Below are 22,243 nucleotides of genomic sequence, written 5' to 3'. Positions count from 1 at the left end.
GTGCGGTACCCCATCACCACCCTGACCGCCAGCCGCCGTTCCACTTTCCGCAAAACACCTTGCGAGTGGCGACTGGCAGCCAGGTCGGCAGCCCAAACAGGGGCGCCGTATAGGGCCATGCTCCGCACGATCCCCATATAGAGCCGGCGCACCTTCTCACTAGGACCCCGCAGGTTGGGCAATAGGCGCGCCAACGCGCCCGCAACACGCTCCAACCTGGGGGCCAACGCGTCGAAGTGGCCATCGAAACTCCAGTGGCGGTCCAGTCGGAGTCCGAGATATTTCATCTCGGACCCGATCTGGACCTCGGCTCCGCCTACCCGGACCGACGCTCCGGCAGGAGGCGGGTCCCCACGTCTATGGCAGAAGGCCATGACCTCAGTTTTGTGAGGAGCCACCCCCAGCCCGAGCGCCCGGATCTCGGCAACGACCACCGATGCCCCCAACTCTGCGAGACGGCTGGTCCTCGACCAATCTCGCCCCACTGCCAGGATATGCGTGTCATCGGCAAAGCATGTCAAATATAAACCCGGTGGCAGTGGGGCCCGCAGAGCGGGGTCGTACCCCACGATCCACAGGTGCAGTCCGAGCACCGCACCCTGGGGCACGCCCCGCTCAACCTTCCACACCCTCTCGGCGCCCGACCGATCGACGCACTCGATCGACCTCTCCCGGAGATAGTCCCCTATGATTTTGTTTATCACCGGGGGGACCCGGTGTCTATCCAGTCCCTCTAATATTGTCCTATGGGGCAGGGTATTAAATGCGTTGACTATATCAAGTGATATAGCCACCGCCACCCCGCCCCTTGACGTGGCCGACTGGGCAATGTCCCTCACGCGCTTGATCGCGTCAATGGTGCTCTTCCCCCGTCTAAAACCGAACTGCCAGTCAGCCACGTCGGGACCATCTCCGGAGAGGTGATCTGTCAACCTTTTCGCGATTATGGTTTCGAAAATCTTCCCGATCACATTTAATAGAACTATCGGTCGGTACGCCGAGGGTTCTCCTTCCGGTCTACCGTCCTTCTTTAATAGGACCAGCCGTCCCCGCTTCCAGGTATCCGGAAATTTCCCAATCTTCAGGCAGGCGCTGAAGAGGTCCCTCAACCTGTCTCCCAGGAATGGGAGCACCAAGGACCAAGCCCGACCCGGGATGCCGTCAGGGCCTGGTGCGGTGTTCCGCGCACTAACCCTCTTGACGGCATAAACGAGCTCCTCGTCCGATATCCCCATATCGTCGGTCCACAGAAGGTGGGCCGACGACCCGGAGCGCGTCGGTGGATTGTCATCTCGCGGAAAAAGTGTTTCCACGACGCGCCCCAGTAGCTGGGGGTCGAGGCTCTCCGTAACCGGTGGGGTATATGGCCGCAGTTTGCCCATAACAAGTTTGTATGGGCGGCCCCACCGGTCCACCTAACCTAAACCTAACCTAACCTAACTTAACCGTGACCGCGTTACGGGTTACGCGTTACGTTACGATTTTATATTATAGAGTATGATTAGTTCCTATATTTATTGTTTATATTTTAAAAAAGGCGTCATTACTTGATGGAATCCGCGAAAAAGTGGTGATTGCTTTCTATCGCAATGGGATTATGGTGGGTTGTGATCAAAAGTATGGAAAGCATTGTGTATGGTTGGAAAAAATATAATGACAGTTCATACACTAAGTACACAGAGCCATCATTATCGTAAGAGCAAGCCTACTTTATTTTCTTTATTTGATAATGACGCGAAGCTGTAAAAACTTTTAGACCCTGTTATTGATAATGCCGTTGCCAAAGGAGCTTATAAATAATCGGTATATTTAATATATTCAATTCGTGTTACACAATTAAATGCTATGTTCGAAACAGATGATTCTGCCCATTCAAATAAATCTTTAGGAATGAGAAATGAATTTTTTCTAACAATCTTTGTAAGCTAACGTACATTGCAAGTTTTTTAGTGCTCCCTTCAATAGGATAGCATGGCCCCTCTATCGTGAGTAGTTGTACAAGAGTGCCATTTTGCAAAAACACCGAAATCACTTAAATGAATAGTTGAATTAATAAAACTCTTTTTGCTTTCATATTGCGTAGCTATCTCGTGAGATATTTTTTCTATAGCCTAATGACTTTTATTCTTTTATTATTTTCAAACCGATAACCAAACAAATAGTTCACGCTTATATCACTTTAGGATTAAATCTAACATAACTATAAGTGTATCATTGGCCAAGAGTGAGTACTAATATACATTACTAGGTATGAACAGGATCATTTAGTCGTATACGAAGTCTTGTTGTATTATTTTGAGACCGGTGATATAAAAAAACCGATCATAATACCGGAGGCTCCATCATTCTGAAGGGCTCATTTTAAAGGGGAAGCTTCAAAGAATATGAACATATTTTTTATAAATTTTAACCCTTTACGCCCCTCATTGAGAAAAACGCAAAAAAAGAATTTGTTTAAATTTTCCGACATTTTATAACAAATTGACGGAATTAGAAAAAATATTTCAAAATAGCCCAATCCTTCATGAATAAAACAAAAAAAATTTAGCTCAATCGGTTGAGTAGTTTCCGAGAAAAAAATTCCTAAGTGGACCCTATTTTCGCCAAAATGGGCAAAAATTGCAAACTTTGACGGCTTGTCATTCATTAACAAATTCGAAACCGGCAAAATGATGACTTAAATCCCCCCTAATTTCACATAGACTACAACATATTTCGATTAGAACAAAATCGGAGATGGTGACTTCCAAAAGTGATCGATTTGGCGTGGAATGACCCATATATAATACTATAATATAATATTATAATACACTGCTCAAAAGAAATATGGCATAGAAAAATTTTAGACAAAAATTGGCCAAATTTGACTGATGATAACTCCGTGAAAAATCATCGCAAAGTTATGCTCCTTTTTTTAAATTAAAGCTTGAGATCTCTATTTTAAGACCCTGTAGTTTGATTTTAGATTTGATGCATCACTACTACAATAACAACATAAATGTGAGGTCATGTTTGCAACATTGAAAATTACAAAGTTTGACGAAATGCATGGACTTGCCACATTTTTTTTTGGTGATACTGTTTACAGCAGCATAAAGTCCAAACCTTCATCTTCAATTTCCAGTACGTGAGAAACCGCTACCATTTTTTCCCGCAAAGATACAGAACTTTAAAGAAACCCTTGCATTTAGGGCACATACCGCCGGTATTAGCATTACCCGACATGCACCTCGGAGAGTTTGCTGGACAGATTTTGCACATCATATGGCTCTGACAAGAGCTTTTTTTGTGTGTATTTGTGTGTGAGTATCTGTGTATGTGTATGAATTATCGTCGAGAAGCCTCGTTGAGAATCATTCTCGAATTTTGCAGTCCCAATTCAATTCGATTGCTTGCACATCCGGCAGTAAGTCCAGATTTGAACCCTATAGAAGGAGACTGGCAAAGTGCAAAATATAGTATTGCAGGGACAGCAAAATTCTCAAGGCCAACAATATATTTTATTTATATTTTTTCTTTTCTATCAAACAAAAACGAAGTTACCTGAGATGAGCTGCATTAGGAGTATTAACACCTGTCACTGGAAACAAGGAAAAACATTGAGCTAATATGATGATAGGCCTCATGGATGCATGTAAACTGTCAGTTTCTGGGTTGAAAGTATCCATAGGTGGTGCTGCTGGTTCCGGCACTAAAAATTTAATTCGTATACAATTCTAGAACAATATCTCACGAATGAAATTCACTATTCACTTTTTATACTCTTAAAACTTTACTTACTTTTGTCAATGTTTGATTCCAGTTCCTGGAATTTACTGAACTGCAAGTTATTTCTGGAGGATCTGAAAAATACATCAATTATACAATAAACGAGATGTTAAAAGGTGTCATTAATTGTAGAAAAAAGTGAATAAAGCATGATATAAACTAATCTTACATAAATTATTTACGTTTGATACCATGAAAAGAATGAATTAGGTAAGTATATTTGAATTAGTAACATCAAATACTTGGAATTAAGAGTTTGTTATTCTGGAACTTATATGAAATTTTAAATATTTCAAATACTCTATTTTATACTTTATTCCGTATGCAATTATTTATTTACACCGGGTTCATTACTCGAAAGAAGTTATTTGAATATGTTCTACAATTTTTAAGATAGAAAGGAATATTTGAAACAAAAGTTGTTTTATTCCGGAAAGACCATTATGTGGTAAACATAATTTCTTTTTCGGTAGAGGTTCTATTCGTTGTCGAGTTGGTAAAACCACATTCCGATGTATAAGTATTTTTGGAGTTTAGTGTATTAAAAATAGTACACCAATACCATAAACTGTCCCATAGTACAATATTGTACCATAAAATGGTACACTGCATTTACTAATAATTCAACAACTGTAAGACGAGGTAGAAAAATGCTTGACACGCTAACTGAGTTCGGTTTCAAAAATACTATATATATTATATAAATAGATTCCGTAGGCGAAGTAATGTCCTCAAGAGAAGGATGCCTTTCCAAGGTCTGTAGACGAACGCCTTTTCCAAAGGTCTCTAAACGAATGCCCTCTTCCCGTTCCGCGAGGTTTCCTAGTCCCCGCGAAACTTGAGGCCCTAGGGTTGTTTTATGGTCCGGACGTCAGGCCTCTACCCCGCGATGGTCGTCGTAGGAGGGCCATGTGCCCGTCGTCCCTGCTTTATTAGGGTGGGTCACTGGGATTTTCTAACACAACATTATGTGAAAAATTGAATTTAATTTGGAAAAGTTTTAATTTCTACTTTATTTTTGTTGCATTGGAAGTAACATTCGAGAAATCCTTACCGATACTGTGTGCACAAAAAAACGGGCTTTCACTAATATCTCGTTTATCCTTGGTTAAACACCATTTAAAGGCCACAACAAAATTTGAACATTGGATTATTTTGAAGAGAAAAGATCCTACATACTTTTACGTAGACACTATCATTTGCAAATAATGCATCCGAGGTATTGTCAATCGCATAAAAAATAACAATAACAACACATTCAATTCTTCACCAAATTGGAGATAGAATGCAAGTTATTATTTGTTTTTCATACGATATATCAAGTAGGTCTACTTTATGAGTTTTTGAAAATCTGTATATCAAAAAATTCTTAATCCTCTTCTTCACCTTTGTTAAATACAGAAAATGTTCGTTCTTTATATTGTAACGCTTAAGTTAAGGTTTATTTAACCAGTTAAGCGTGGCAACCTTTTGGCAAAGCGCGCACCAGTGTGTGTCGCGATATTCAAGCTATGACGAATTACCTCTCAAAGATTCATGAATCCATCTCAAATCATTTACATTTTTTATTTATTTCATTTCGTATTGCTCTCTAAACATTTAAAACATTACAATATACGAATAAAATTTAGTTTTCGCCAAAATTACAATTTAAATATCAAATTGTAACAAAATTTTATAGCATGACGGATATAGTCGTCGTGACACAAAATTCTGCCACATCTCCATGACGGATATACAGTACATATTCACTCCGTAAATGTTACTTTTGCCGGTCTCGATTGTAACATTTACGGTAGAGGTCCTACATTCTTTGTAGTGTGCCGAACGTAGAAAAAGACAGCCATACAAAAGACAAAGAGGGATAGAGTTTCGAGCGTTCGGCAAATATGAAAGACTCGTGCGTGTTCTGTCTTTTAAATTTAAACATTAAAATTCTTTATTTTTGGTTTTTCGTCAATGGAACTTTTACCATCGTATTTGTCTCGTTTTTCTGATTAAAATGACACCAAACACGATATGATTACGATCGTAATTACTTATGTAACAAGCCATAAAAGTTTGGGATGTAACATTTACGGTAGAGGTGCGAATTCCTTCTAAAGGCTTGCTATACAAGTAATTATGATTTTAATTATACCGTGTTTGGTACCATTTTAATCAGAAAAACGAGACGAATACGATAATCAAAGCTTCATTGATGAAACCCCAAAAATAAAGAATTTTGATTTTTGAATTTAAAAGACAGAAGACGCACGAGTGTTTCATGTTTGCCGAACGCGTCAACCTTCTGCTTCTCTTTCTTTTCCATTCGCCGTCCTATTTTATGCTAAAAACTTTAATCACTCGTTACACACGCAATTGTTAACATAATTATATCATGTTTGGTGTCATTTTAATTAGGAAATCTAGACAAAAAGAACAGTAAAAGTTTCATGAAAAAATAGTAAGAAATAAGAAAGTTACAATCTTTTCCTTTGCTTGCATTAGTATGTGTCTCACCGATATTCGATCCTCGTCGTTTCGGCGACCGATCGTGTTTCATTCTTGACTGATTTCGAAGGGGATCCCCCCAGTAGTGGGGATACAATTTTAACATTTACGGTAGAGATCTTTTTTAACCGACTTCGAAAAAGGAGGAGGTTACTCAATTCGATCAGTATTTTTTTTTTCTTTTTTTTTTTCTATGTATGCCCGCCGATTACGCCTAGCTGGATGGACCGATCGGAACGAAACCTTTTGCATCTGGTAGGTTCTGACTCCCCATTGGTACCATTATCAAAAAATTTTTCATTTTTTAATTGCAAAGTATTGTTATTACAAAATAAAATAATTTTTAGAAAAAAAATACGCCGACTTCGAAATGCACTAAAAAGTATAAAATAATTTCTATTTCCTAATGAAGTAATTTCTATTTCTTTCAATCATACAATTACGTAACAGATATGAATGAAACCTATTTACTCGTTAGGTAGTATATTAAATACATTTCAACCTTTTCGGAGGCGGCGCAAAATTAAAAGATTATTTTGAATATGTTATTTAATTTTGCGCCGCCTCCGAAAAGGTTGAAATGTATTTAATATACTACCTAACGAGTAAATAGGTTTCATTCATATCTGTTACGTAATTGTATGATTGAATGAAATAGAAATTATTTTATACTTTTTAGTGCATTTCGAAGTCGGCGTATTTTTTTTCTAAAAATTATTTTATAACATTTACGGAGTGAATACTGTAGTCGTCAAACACGCTTAACTGGTTAAAGAACAAAAGGTACAGATATGATACAGCGTGAGTTCGTTGCAGCGAAAGGTAAGAAATTGTTGGCTCTTCTTTTGCGGGGAAAGAGCTGCTCTGAGGTTTAGGATGAAGAAGGACAACTTTGCTGGGTTTCCGAGCAGGAGCCAATTCTTAACTGGTAGAGTCCAAGTCTTTTGAAGAGGAGTACGACTGTTTCTAACTCTGGTATGTTCCAAGAATGATATAATTTAGGTGCAGGTTAAGATGGTTCTGCCTTTTTTCTGTATTTTGGAGACCTTTTATATGGTTTAGTTCGCCTTCGGCCGCCCAATCAGCGAGTTGAAGTGCGATCGGGTAGGTGTTTTATGGCACTTACTAACCTGCAAATACGTCGAGGCTCGCAGTGTGCCAGTTGCTTCCGTGTAACGCATTTTGTTATTCTAGGTTTTATTCTAATAAAAAGTTATCTCGCTACAATATCAATTTTTATATTTGCTGTTGCATTTCCTTTTCGTCAAATTTCAATATTCGAATAATCTATTACATGTTTAGAATAGATCTAGATTAAATGTTTGTAAAATCAGCATTTGAATTGTTCAGATATAATTGTTAACGACAATAGCCACAAACCACGGTGCATGATAAATAATCTATTCTGCAACTACACTTGCTCCCACATTTTTTTGAATGATAACAAAAACACAATGTGCCCCAGAATAATACTATTCACCACCCATCCCTATACTCAAGATTTAAATCGTGATCCAATCAAGTTTTTATTCCGTTATATGCACGAAATAGATGCTGTATTTTTTAAATGGTTTATTCCGATTGCAAATACCATCCGAAAACAGCGCTTTGCATTTTACTTTCAAGGTGGTAAATGTATATGAAAGTGCTATAGTAGTAATTTTGTGATCAGCACTTTGTATACGTAAGTTTTATAACATTTTTCATCATCGTTTGGCCAATATGTATTAGATAAATTGGTTTTCGTAACCTTCTATCTCGAATTGTTTTTGACTATCTCAGAAAAAAGTGTCATATTGCCTTCAAAAACTCGTAACTTTGCACCCAATCATCGAAACGAACCCCGTCGAAGTGCAAATTGTAGGAAAAGAAATAAGAAAAAACAGTCCTAAAGTGCTAATAATCAAAAAAATTTCCTGCGACTGTAGAAACTTTTGAAAAAGAAAAAACTTTTCGGAAATTTTTCCATCGCGATTTTTCATTTGTTTCATTAATAAAAAAAGGTCAAAAAATATGGAGATAATGGGTCAAAAACTAGAGGCTTTAACTTTTCCTCTTTGATCAAATGTCTACCACGTGACATTGTTCAACAAAGAGTATTGTCAAATTTTAATTTGTATTTTAATAAAGAATGTAATTATTTACCTTCAGTGAGTTTGTAGTTGAACTGGATGGAGAGAAGTTAATATATTGACATTGGTGTTATAGTTATGCCATAAGCCAAAATCACATTTTCGATTATATCGTTTCTAATAGAAGAGCAACTTCAATGATACTTAATGTAAAATTTATTGCGACCCATACAATTTCATCTCCTACAATTGATTTTTTGCATTTTAACTCTGAATTACAGAACAACTAAAAAAGTAGATGGTGCTATAGTTATGCATCGCAGTGTATTATTTGTCGAGTCAAATTAAAGAGTATTTAATTTAAATACTCAAATAAAGAGTATTAGAGGCACCTATGGACCATTAAATTCTTATTTTAAATAAATTAGTATAAAAAATGTAATATAATACAATTTCCAGAATATCATATACAGAAATCAGTCGTGCATCGAACGGAAGGTATAAAATATCCGTATAACTTGAACCATAATAATATCTTTTGCGCGAGAGAAATTCAAAATTCCAATTTGTCCGTATTTTTTCTTTGGACCCATAGTTTACGATGCGAAATTTAATCAAAAGAGTTCAACGTTTTATTAAAAAAATGTGCAAAATAATGTTAATTTTAACATATTTTTTAAGCAAATAAATTTTTCAGAAATCGACTTATGCCATATTAGTGGCCTTTTAAAACAGAAAAATTTGCATATTGAATTTTTTATTTAGGCCTAATAGTTCCCGAGATATTTGCGAAAATAGTTTTTTTAACCCCAACTTTAACGGTTATTTTCACCACTTCAAAGTGGATATTCGCCAATAAAAAAATACGTGCCAAATATTTTTTCGCGTTCTATAACATATATAAATTTCATTAAAATCTGTGTGTATCAGTTGGATGATGTCCCTTGTTAGACGTCAAAACGGTTAAACGATTGGAAAACTGAAGATATTACGATGAGAACGAAATTTATTTTGTAAATTTTTTGCAGTATTATTCACAAAAGAGATATAAAATATATTTTAACACTTTAAAAATTGCGTTGAATTCACCCTTTTCATAATAAATTCAACCATATTTTAGCAAACTAGCATGTAATGACGAAACTACAGGTATCTATAGATATTTATATTGCACTTTAACTATAAGTTGTTGGTATTACTATGTTCGAAAAGATTTGCAGAATTTATTTATCAAACAGCTACTGTTTAGTCATAAATACGGTTTTAGAGTTATATGTACTAAACATACACACACATATGACTAATACATAAAATTTTTAATGCACCAAAGTTTCCATTATATAAAGCTCTCAATAACAATATAATTTGATCAATATTTATATTACTGTAATTATTAGAAGGTATACTCTAAATACCAAATATATTTTATTAAAAATGAAAGGGAAGATATATTCGAAAGACTCCGGAGTAAATTAACAAAAAAAGTTTTAAAAACAAGTGGTTTCTTAAAAACTTATAGCGTCAAATTCTTATCAATAAAGAAAGCAGTAAACATAATAGGTAGACAATAAAGAATTATTTCAATAAAATACACACTTTTGAGAAGAACCACATACTATTTTCTGGAAAATGAAATATTAAAAGGATTTTATTTCTATACTTTCTATTTTCATGTTCTACTTTTATATTGTATTTTTGGTCGTATCTACCACTTACTGTAAGGTAGCTTGTTGAACACCACTTAATATCACAAAAAAACGGATCCGTAAACAACGATATGAGTTAACAGAAGCATAGCAGTTTTACAGCGAATATAATCTATAAATTTTATCCGTGATGCGTCGCGATCGACAATATGCACGACACAAGACTGCACAGCGAACGGAAGATAAACTTCTTACGTCAGAGTTTTATTCTGCGTCAAGGAAAAATTGTGGAGAATGGTTTATAGACAGCGGAAGCTCAATAAATGTTCCCTTGAACAACTACTAAAGACTCTTTCGCAGGAGACTGGTGGGTATATAAATTCATGTTATCATTTTAGGACTATTCTTTACCTGTATTTTAATATTAGGACGTTCAGTCATATGATGGCGAATTTAACTGAAGTCGTGAATAAAATTTAATAAATGACCGTTACTTTTTTCAAATCTCTAGAATGCAAATTTAAAAATTCTTAAATTCTTAGTGTATTGATATTAATTACATATTTCAATATTAAAACTGATAAAAGGGTGTTCGCTTTCTCCCTGCACTTTCATACATAAAAATGTACCTAACTTATTTCTAATATAACTTAATTTGACTTTGTTATGGTAAAGTCCAAATGCCCGCGTTACGGGCCACCATATTGTTCTTTCTTTTGTTTTCTGACTTCGCGCGGAATTGGGGGTCTCGGTACGCGGACAAAAGAGTGTCGTCGAGGTGTGCGACTTCAGGGCGAGAGCAGAGTCACGAACGACGTGTGCATAACGTTTTCTTTTCTGTAAATCGATTAAGCGACCCACATTAAAGTAAACCACGCATTTAATAAATATCTTGTATTTAATCAAATACACAATAGACTTCAAGTTTGTAATCACAACTGCCAGAAATAAAAATGAGGATAGGGTAGGTTAAATTGGGTTATGATGTGGATTGGTTTCTATTGGTTTCAATATTGAAACATGTACCAACATTGCCAGCACGGATATACATATGTATGACGATTAGATTGGGATGCTTTGAGATGTGGGTTTTTAAAACAGAAACATCATCCCTTTCTTAATCCATCACTTCAAATATTTCAGCTTTGTGTCAAATGTTGTTAAATATTTTCAAACAAAGCTACATTAGAGAGGAAAGAGAAATGATTACCGGCTCTACCAAAGGAAAAGGGGATATTAGAAAAATTTGTGATGCAACTAAAATTTTATGTAAAAGTGGAACAAAAATTTAATTTTTCTAATAAATCCGATAAATATAAGGATTATTCGATTGAAAATGTATGTACATATATATGTTTATCATAATTATAGTATTTTAGAGATAAATTATAAACTAAACAATATTTTAAAATCACAGTAGATTTAGTTTAGACAAATTGTATTTTTTATATCTTTTTAATAAACTGTGGCTGAAGGTTAAATTACTAAAAAATGATTATAATCATTTGATCAAAATAATGATTTTCGAATAAAACATGTACATATTAAAATAGAGATACATACGGAAATATAGAACTTTGTATCGAATAGTTTAAGAGGTATCATGAACTACGTGTCAGTACTTGAAGGCAAATTTTTTAGGTTTGCTAGTTAGAAACTAAATGCTAGTAACGCATCGGTTGTTATTTTAGGCAATGCAAAAAATACATATACATTAATTTTTTACAAAACGTAATTTACTTTAATGAATTATAAGCTTTGCAGAAATAGTAAAACTATCTGCTTGTATACAAGGTTTTAGCTAATATAAACGTAATTTAAAAAAATCAAATACTAAAGGGTGAAGTGTTTTTTGAACATAGGAAATAATTGTAAATATCAATCAACTATGTATGAATCTGTGATCGACAATTTCGACTAACAGACAAACAATTTATAAATAATAGTATTAAAATAGTAGCTTTCTGTATAATAAGTCTATTGAGGTTAGGACTGCAATGGAACAGTGAGCTAAAATTATTCGAATAGAAGAAACTTTATTTTACTATAGAATACAATAATAAACTCATTGTCAGTCTTTATTTCACAAGATCGCACGCGTTACTAAGCACCCGCAGAAGGAAGAAGGCCAAAGACAAAGGATGTTGCCCCCCCCCCCCCCCCCCACTCCAGTCTCCCGCGACTCTAAAGACGCGACTCTAAAAGCGAGTTCTAAAGGCGAATTCGCCCCAAACTAACCCAATAAGATCCAAAGGTAATAAATAAAGTACGCTGATATTATTTTATTTTTCTAAAAATGTTACAACTTTTCGTTGCTACATAAAAATTATGAAAATAGAACATAAAATTTACAAACATATAAATTACCGTTACAACTTTCATAATATATAAATATTATATTCAATAATTATATTTCCAAAATTTAACAACTTTTTTTGCCATTTATATATTTTTTGTAATTATATTGCGCGATTATGTGTTTGGAAAAAATTCAAAATTTTTTCAACTTTGAACAGCCATATTTAATTTTGATCACAAAATGTCGAAAACTTGATCGCAGAATCTGAAAGAGCGAGTTTTTCTTTCAGAATCCATGTTGACATTGCCAGTTTCATCATTTTCGCAATTTTTTCAGACAAAAGAATTAATGGACATTTGTATTGTTACTTAGGCGTCATGGATTAATATAAGTATTAACACGTTGAGCGCCACGCGTATTTCTAAGACAATCCCGTTCAGGCCACCGAATTTCGGAAAAAATTAGCAGTCCATCTTACAAGTTGTGACAAAGAAAACATTCCACCGAGCAGAACCAAATTAAGTAAATTTTAAATAAATTTTCTGTAATTCCGTAAAATAGTGTAAATTTTATAGTTCTCATGTTACACGCTGTCAGCCACCGATGGGTGACGCGGCCTAAACGGAAAGTCTAGTGTCAGCCACCGATGGCTGACGCGGCCTAAACGGAAAGTCTAGTGTCAGCCACCGATGGCTGACGTGGCGCTCAACGTGTTAAAAAGATAGTATTGCCATGGGCCTCGATTCGATTAATTCCAGTTTCATCATGATTAACACGTCCAACCTGACGTGGATCACCGATGATCCACGGACAGTGTACGCATTTAGCGGCGTGGATCACCGGGGATTCGCATCTAGTTTCTTCTATCTAGCAGCGTGGAACACTGGTGAATCACATACAGTGGTAGAAAAAAGTATTCCGTCACTTGAAATACAGAACCATATTTTCTATATTATTAACTGTACATTTAATCACATATAGCTGTATATTAAACATTACGCTTACAGCAAAAAAAAACCGAAACTGAAGGCAATATCATGTCGTAACTTGAAACGACTTGAAATTCACGAGATTGTAAGAAATCGCCGGGACAAGAGTATTCGTATACTTAAGTATTGCTACAATTATTTTAGCAGAAATTTCATAAATTAATATTTTGTATGATAACCCCTTCGGCGAATCACTTCATGTAATATATCGGGCATTAACAACACCAAATTTTAAGGAAATCAGGTTCTATGTTACACCATTCTCTTTTTAACATTTCTTTCAAGCGTTCTTTCGACGTTGTATAATGTTTTCGCACATTTTTTTCTAGTTTCGTTCATACATGTTCCATAGGATTTAAGTCAAGCAATTGTGGAAGAGTTGCTAACCTGTGGAGAGTATTGGTATTAACAACCACTGATGCACTGTACACATAGGCTGTATGTTTTGCGTCACAGTCTTGCTGAAAATAAAATACATCTAATTCATAAGTCTAATTTATGCTAATCTGCACTACTTTGTAAATTTTCGTTCAAAATATTTAAATACAGGGTGGCTCACAATTAGTATAGGTCCCTGAAATAGGGTATAGCTAACGTGATTCTAAATCAGATTTGCTTTTGCAAAAATGGAGGTTGGAAGCATCGTTTTTAAATAATTAAGGAAAAACACGAACCAATCAGAACACGAGGATTACACGCGCTCAGAAGCGAGAGCGATAGTTTCAAGTCTAGCAGCTGAGCGCGATCATGTTTAAGTGCCGGGACAGTGTAAACGTTTAATAACATTTATTCATTTAAACAGTTATTCATTTATCGTGAGTAAGGAACAGAATTAGTTATGTGTAGTCAACAGAAGTCGAGCAAATGAAATTTTTGTAACTCCACATTAACATAAAATTTAGACACCATTAAAATAAGATTCACAAATTGTTCAGAAATAATCCTACCTGATTGAAAATGTATTCTCGTAATTAGATCGTTCTATCGATCGTAACTATTCGTAAAAAATAATTTTAAGAAAAAAAATACACCGACTTCGAAATGCACTAAAAAGTATAAAATAATTTCTATTTCCTAATGAAGTAATTTCTATTTCATTCAATCATACAATAACGTAACAGATATGAATGAAACCTATTTACTCGTTAGGTAGTATATTAAATACATTTCAACCTTTTCGAAGGCGGCGCAAAATTAAAAGATTTTCTTGAACACGTCAACCTTTGGACAGCCGAACATAGGCAAAACTTGTATAGCTATTTTTTTTTTCTATACATATAATTCGACAGCACGCCGCGGAGTAGGTGTTAGTGCGTATACAATGTAACTATGGTCTATCTAGATTCATAGAGTATGCGACGGAAAAACTCGATCGCCGCATATTCTATAAAGATAGAGCCTATCTGCCGCAAATTTGGTAATTCCCGCGTCGTGAGCTCCGTTTATAGGTTCTTAGATCCATGGCTTCCACACGCGAACGAAGTCAATTCAATTTCATTTATATCAGAAACGTTGCGAAATGAAGATGCAGTCGTTACATTTACGTATATTACCAGATATATCTATAATGGTTCGTATTCCTTCTCAGGATTTATTAATTTCTAATACGTCACACCACAATCAACTGGTTATTGGCAGCAACGTTTACTGAGGTATTTTTAATTATGCGCCGCCTCCGAAAAGGTTGAAATGTATTTAATATACTACCTAACGAGTAAATAGGTTTCATTCATATCTGTTACGTAATTGTATGATTGAATGAAATAGAAATTATTTTATACTTTTTAGTGCATTTCGAAGTCGGCGTATTTTTTTTCTTAAAATTATTTTATTTCACGCTTTTTATCGGCCGACAAGACGTGTTTGTAGAAACAGTAGAAAATCGGCGACTGCATGTTGACTCATACACCACCAGAGACACGGAGTCATACGTAGAATTCAATATATTAGTAACAATAGTTTTTCGTTAATAACTCGAAAACTAAAGCTTCCCCTTAATTGCGGATAAGGAAAAAGTTGTTCAGAATCGTGCCCCTGATAACATATTAAAAGGGCATTAAAATCGTCCAAAATTGATTTCAAAACTTTTCAACAATTTTTCGCTAATATCTCGAAAACTAAACCTGTCCGCGAAATTTGTATATGAACAAAATTGTTCAGAATCATGTCCGTGATAAGATATTAAAAGCGCACTAAAATCGAGAAAAGTTTATTTCAAAAGTTGCCGGTTGTTTTGCAGTAACAATACTTTGCAAGTAGAAAATGAAAAATCTTTTGATAATGGTACCAATGAGGAGTCAGAACCTACCAGATGCAAAAGGTTTCGTTCCGATCGGTCCATCCAGCTAGGCGTAATCGGCGGGCACACATAGAAAAAAAAAAAAAGAAAAAAAAATATACTGATCGAATTGAGCAACCTCCTCCTTTTTCGAAGTCGGTTAAAAATAATGCGCAACCCACAATACCTGATATCGCAGCCGGTTTATTTCACTATCATTTTTTATTATCACTTTTCACTGTATTTTGTTGCCACTTTTCACTAATTTTCTCACAAAATAACGATAGATAAGCAAGGGAAGACGCATGAACGATTATTATCTGAAAATAACTTCTGTGATTTTTTTCACTTTTTAACGTTTCGCTTCAAACGTTCTAACCTAAACTGCTGATTGTGACTCCAAATGTTTCGAACCTAGAGAAAGTGAGAGTTCTGGTGAACGTCTTCGGCCGTTTGGAACATCCAGTCAATTTCAAACACAAAATAATAATTTATTGCACTCCAGATAGTAAACAGAAAAAAGTTTATAAAATAACACTTAAAAGATGATTTCACTTGAAGGTTACTGACAATATTGAAGATTATATGTTCGGGAAATATTCTATTAACAACATTCCTTCAATAAAGATATCAATATACACCCAATAAATATTAATTTATATTCAATGTCTTTGTTTTTGTTAATATAAGTAAGTTTTTAGCATCCTGATATTCATTTTCCTTTTACGACATTATATATTCTATTTTCTAACAGTATCCTAAGATTAAAAATCACGTTTATAATCTGAATTTGAAAACCATACTTAAAAGAAACATGAATTTAAATTGTGAATATCATCGATTTTGGCAGTCTAATACTAACTCTCCCTTTTGTAGTATTTTGTATACTATATGTATATCATGCGAAATTCAATTATTTTATTTTATATATTTCATTGTAAAAAGGAACATATTTTATTTTATTTCAAATGTAGTATAAGAGTAGCTAGAAATTTCATTTAAAATAGTTTTTCTATCAATTTTACCCGACATTGACATACTAGTACTATTCTTTAGGTACTTACTTGCACTGAATTTTACTTACACCGAAAAATAATTTTAAAATAATAAAACAATCAGGTCAAATAGTGATAATATAATAAATGATATTTATTAGAAGGATAATAATAATATTAATAATAATAGTAATGGTAGCTGATTAATAATAGTATTGCAAGTAAAATAAAGAAAATATATTATTTAACTACATTGTTAGATAATTTAATTCGAACAATCTTTTTTATTTTTTATTTATTTATGGTTTATTTATGCGTAATATTTTTAAAACAATTTATTAAGAAATAAAATAATTGTTGTTATTTTAATAAATATTTATATATTTAACGCCTTAATTATATTTAATTTGCATACATATATTCATGAATATTCATTTGTCAAAAACAAATTACAACAATCCATGTCCATTGTTGAATAATAATTAAATGTTTATAGCTTGCAATTTGTTTTATTAACATCATTGCTTTTACTATAATAAAACGAGTCTCGAAGTTGATTTAAATCTTTCGAAAATGAGATTACAAATCAACGTTGCTATTAGAAAACATTATATTCACATGCGGCTACTATATCGATCTAATGTAAAAGCTCGAGTTATTCTGTAGAAGTACTATTAGAGTACTTCAAACTTAATTTAATGTAGATAAAAGTTACCATTCATGACACTGACGAAAACAATAAACCGCACTTTGCTTAGTATTTTGAATTCATTTTATCAATTCGCATTAATATAATTTATGCATTTAAATGAAACGCTTTGAATTCGAGGGAAATAAAGGTATAAACACTTAATTATAAACACATGCGTGTTTAGAATTAACGGCGTGCAAAATGAGAGACACGTATAAAAATCAATGGTACTGATACTGGTTGTATTAATGTTGAGTAAAAAACTAGCAAATGTTAGCAAGCTTTCGGCAAAACAATATGTTAATGATTAGGGGAATATTAATAAATAGTTATATTATAAAAAATGTAATTAGTGGTTAAACTATAGATTCGGTTTATCATTTTATACGCGAGTAGCTATTTAAAAAGGAAACAGGCGGAATTCACGATTTAATAATGCTAAATTTCTATTTAATACTGAATAACAAATACATGTAATTTTCTATGTTTCGAATTATTTATTTTGTAACTTACGGATAATAAATTCAATTTATATTAGGAATATGGCTTATTAAAATTGTGTCAAAACTAAGAACAACAATTATTTCAAATTGGTTCAGAAGGGATAAAAGCAGTTCTGAAATGACATCTTTCAGTTGTAATAAAAATTGTCTACGATGTGATAATATACATATAATATATATATATAAGTTACACAATAAATAATATATATATATATATATATTATAAATATATAACTTAAAGTTAGTAAAGATGTTTCGTAACCTAGTTTTTACTTATATACATACATTTCGATTCCAATAATTAATGAATGATGCACAAAAATACGATAATAGACACATCATGTAACAATGATGCTTCCATTGTTGCGCCTTTATTAAGAAATTAAATCTGTTTTAATACATACCCGACATTGATAGATAATATCTTTTGATCCTTCACTTCCGGAAAGTTTAAAGGTCTCATTTTACTTAAGGTTTTTGCTATATTGTAATCTGACATTTTATTTACACCATTCTAATTATATGTTCCGTTAAACGTTACACATTTATATAAATACTATTGATACAAATTTGACAATAACTTTCAACTGAAGAATAATAACGATCGCGTGTTTTAAATCCTTTCGTGCGTTTTATATCAATAAAAATTGTATTTAAAATAAATAAAAGCATAAATACGAGCAATAGTGAAATAACAAAATAACGTAACAAAAGTATAGTAAAATAGAAAAACTAAATAATTGTGAAATCGGTCAGTCATACATACACGTATATACTATATGTGTAAGACAAAAAATGAATTAAAATACGAATATCACAATCTAGCCGCTAACAAAAATATAAAAGTATGAGAAAGAAATAAATATAATAGTACGGTGCGAATGATCAGGTGGAAAATAATAGTTTTCTCCGATGGAAAACGCGTCAGGAAACGAACTGAAAGATATACGATGTGGCTAGGCAAGATATATATTCTATTGTTTATATAGCACGTATATAAACTATGAAGGAGAAATAACAGATATGCACTACTGCGTGTAGCTTTACACACGAGCGGACATTTGACATACTTGACACAAATGGTTTAGTGGATGCTTATCTAATCAAAGGTACTCAACTTTAGGTTTTCTTTCTTTAATCTGTGTTCAGCTAAACTTGTTTTTATTCGTATTAATTTCCACTTGGAGATATATATATTCAGTATCTAATGCAGAGAAATTTTACATATTTTAATATTAGAAACATAACTTATTATAAAAGAATTAAAAATTTATATAAAGAGTGATGTGATTAATGCACAAATATGAGAACATCGATCAATTTTGACGAAATAAGGAAACCCTTTTTATTAGAGGATAATTTATTGACATATAGTTATTTTACAAAGTTGTTAAGCGCTGATATTCATTTTTAAACGCTGGAATATATAAATAAATAAATCAGATCCTTAACAATCTCTTTATTTGTTTGTGAGTGTTGAGTTATGTTCATCGTTTTATTTTTATATTACTAAATAACACTGAATATTTAAAACGTTCTAAAAATGAATATTTTGAAAACCCGTAAATAGAGTACGATAGAGTTCGATATTTTACGAATAACAGTTATGTTTACGGGAGGCAACCCCGATGACCTTGATATTGATAAATGTTGCTATGGTCATATACCTGAATAGCCCTCAGGAAGTTTTAGCCGTCGCTCGTTTTTTGTACTGTACTACAATCTGCGAAAACGAATATTCAATGTCTCATTGATCTCAACATATATGTACATATTATTAAGGACTATTTCTAAGCAATTTCTCTGTATTATATAATCGTCGCTCGCTGTTCATTAACTATAAAATTATATAAGTTATCAACCATAAAACTTCAATGATTCTAAAACATGGTCTACGTGGCCAGTATTCATTATTTTACATTCATTCTTAATTATATTTTAAAACATGTTGAGTTAGGTTAGATTAGAATTGTTAGTATATGCATGGACTTTCAATTTTTCAAATACATATGTTTGTGGTAATAACTTAATATAACAACAAGCGACGATTAAGTTGTTAGGAAAAGTAGGGAAAAGGGCAAGAGTAAACAAATATGTTTTATTCTGTATACATATATAAGTACGAAAATCGATAGCGAATATGGAAAATAATCAGTTAGTATTTCAAAAGAGAATTTTAATTAGCATTTAAACATCTAGTGGATACATACAACTCATTATTTTAATTTTTATATAGAAATACTTGCAGAATACCTGTTCATAGATCTCTTCATCTTTCTATATTCTATGTGTGAATACGAAATTCCGGAAGTAATTCCAAAAGTAGTCAAATAATTTATTGTTCGATATATACATATAATTTTCATTTTGTAATATATCGTATACTTTCTATTGATCTGTATAAATAACTGAATAACAGGCAAAAATATCTCAGTATTTCCATTTGGTTCAAACAAACTAAAAACTCTTTTAGTAACGCACCCAATTCCATAAAAAATCCATTGTCCCTGGATTTGAATATTCCCTCTGTTGCCTTTTCTCTTGCCCACTTTAGCCTCACCTATTCCGATGACATTTTCTAGATAGCCCATTGACTCTACATTGCTTACAAGCTACTGCTGAAGTAACTAAAATTGTTTTACCGAACAAACATATGTTTTCGTAAAATGTTCAGATCTACATCTTGGACACGTTATCTCACTGTAAATAATATTCTCCTGATACGAGAAATCTAACAAATAATCAAAATTCTACGCTAAATGAATGAATACATGTAAATTCATGTTCAATATTCGAAAACTTTTTTCGTAGCTATCGAACTAACTTCTATATAACTATATGACATACTGACACTGGTAACATAAATATGTTATATATAAACTTGTTATTATTCATATTTATGGACTATATTCCCACCTAGAATTCTATTTGGTTCTTATTTAGTATATTACTTAGTATTATCACAGCATACATTTTTTTTCACACATGCAACATTTTCACATCAATAGTACTCCTGCATAACTTTTAATATTCAAAATAAATGTTACATTCTCTAAACTTTGTCTTTGTTAATAACTTTCGAACAAATCATGAGTGACGTCTAAAACATTTTGAGAGTTATTCAGCAGAATAATCTTTATACCATATGTTAAGGTCAAAGTGATCGCGGCCGTCTCCTTTAAACGTAACTTTTACCCTAAAATCTAGCATAAATATTTATTATAATTTTGAATTGTATCAAACTTACTTAATGGAGGTCGTCAATTTTTTGCAAACTTAAAATAAAAAGTCAATACTACAAAGCTTTAGCTTTCTTGTATCTTCATTTTTCATCCGTAATATAATAGCGTGCACGTGCTATCGTACTATCTAACAGTTCCAACACTCGCTATATTTCAGGTTGTCCGATTTCACACTGTCGCTGATTGATGCAGGAAAGCAAAAATAGCATTTATCGTAAATTACCGGCTACTTCAAAGAAACAATGAGTACCACATTCCATTAATCTTCTCGGAAACAATTAAAATATATATTGTAACTTTTTGTGTCGGTATCTAAAATTAGAGTAGCAAAAAATAAATATCATTTTATTTCACAAATAACGTTGATATTATACTTTCTTTCTTACGAAAAAATGTTTGTTCCAAACAATTTGTCAGAAGAAGTACATACAGTAAAGACTGGATAACTGCAACAAAATCGGAACCCAAGCGTTGCAGTTATTGATGTCGAGGTGTCGATTTTGTGTTTACATTTGTGTAACGACCCCGGGTACATCGTATTGAATCCTGTCGATAAATGAAGACATATGCTAATACGTATATCTTTTTCTATTGTATTACTGACCGCAAATTACCGACTGCACCATAAAAATTCGCGTGGTAATGGGATGGGGTAGCTCATGCGTGCAACATTGTTTAGAGTAGATCACCGATCGATGGCGCGCGCGTTAGTTAGAAAGAGACAGGAGATATACTTCGAAACAAAGTAATTATAAATTATTATTTAAATGTTTATATTATATATATTATTAATTATTCACTCATTATAAATTGCGTTATATTTTTAGCTATTATTTTATGTATTGTTTGTGATTAATTATTTCTTCTATTAAAACACTTATAATTTGCGTATCTAATAATTATTAAAAATACGATTTAACGGGAAAACTTGTGAAAAACTAATTAATAATAAATCAAAGCGTATTTTTATTAATCAAACTAATATATATTTGCTACTAAATAAAGCGTAATAAAATAATAACTACTTTTTGAGCGGGAAAAATCCATGATTCTCTGGGTATAAAAGGGCGTGCAGCAGCGGCTGCGAGAGCAGAACAATCTTGGAAGTACTACGTGCCGGACCTCTTAGGAAGCGACTAACTGGAGCAGTTTTAACTGGTAAGAGCCTACAAGATTCTTAATTTTGACTGGACAGCGGATATCAGCCATTTGGATACTCGATCGTTGGGTAGTTCTAGTAGCCAGCTAACGCAGGCTCCCCGTTCAA

At 33.2% G+C, this 22,243-nt stretch overlaps 1 protein-coding gene across 6 annotated transcripts in view; it reads right to left on the bottom strand.

The window, feature by feature from the left end:
- LOC100881577 (uncharacterized) overlaps positions 1-18,922 on the bottom strand; it is a 132,488-nt gene extending 113,566 nt beyond the window's left edge. For 2 of the 6 annotated variants that reach the window (XM_076536679.1, XM_076536681.1), the window contains exons 1-3: positions 18,139-18,922; positions 3,781-3,842; positions 3,544-3,691 (exon numbers count right to left, since the gene is read on the bottom strand). In XM_076536679.1, the coding sequence (XP_076392794.1) occupies positions 3,544-3,691; positions 3,781-3,842; positions 18,139-18,233 (305 nt within the window). In that variant the 5' untranslated portion in view covers positions 18,234-18,922. Of the gene's footprint in view, positions 1-3,543; positions 3,692-3,780; positions 3,843-10,049; positions 10,197-18,138 lie in introns of those variants that run through there. The other 4 variants (XM_076536680.1, XM_076536682.1, XM_076536685.1 and 1 more) reach the window with 3 other exon arrangements.
- Between the last annotated feature and the right edge of the window lie 3,321 nt (positions 18,923-22,243).

This window comes from Megachile rotundata, chromosome 10 (genome assembly GCF_050947335.1).
Source record: "Megachile rotundata isolate GNS110a chromosome 10, iyMegRotu1, whole genome shotgun sequence".
Taxonomy (NCBI): Eukaryota; Metazoa; Arthropoda; class Insecta; order Hymenoptera; family Megachilidae; genus Megachile; species Megachile rotundata.
This window is presented reverse-complemented; position numbering and strand designations above follow the sequence as displayed.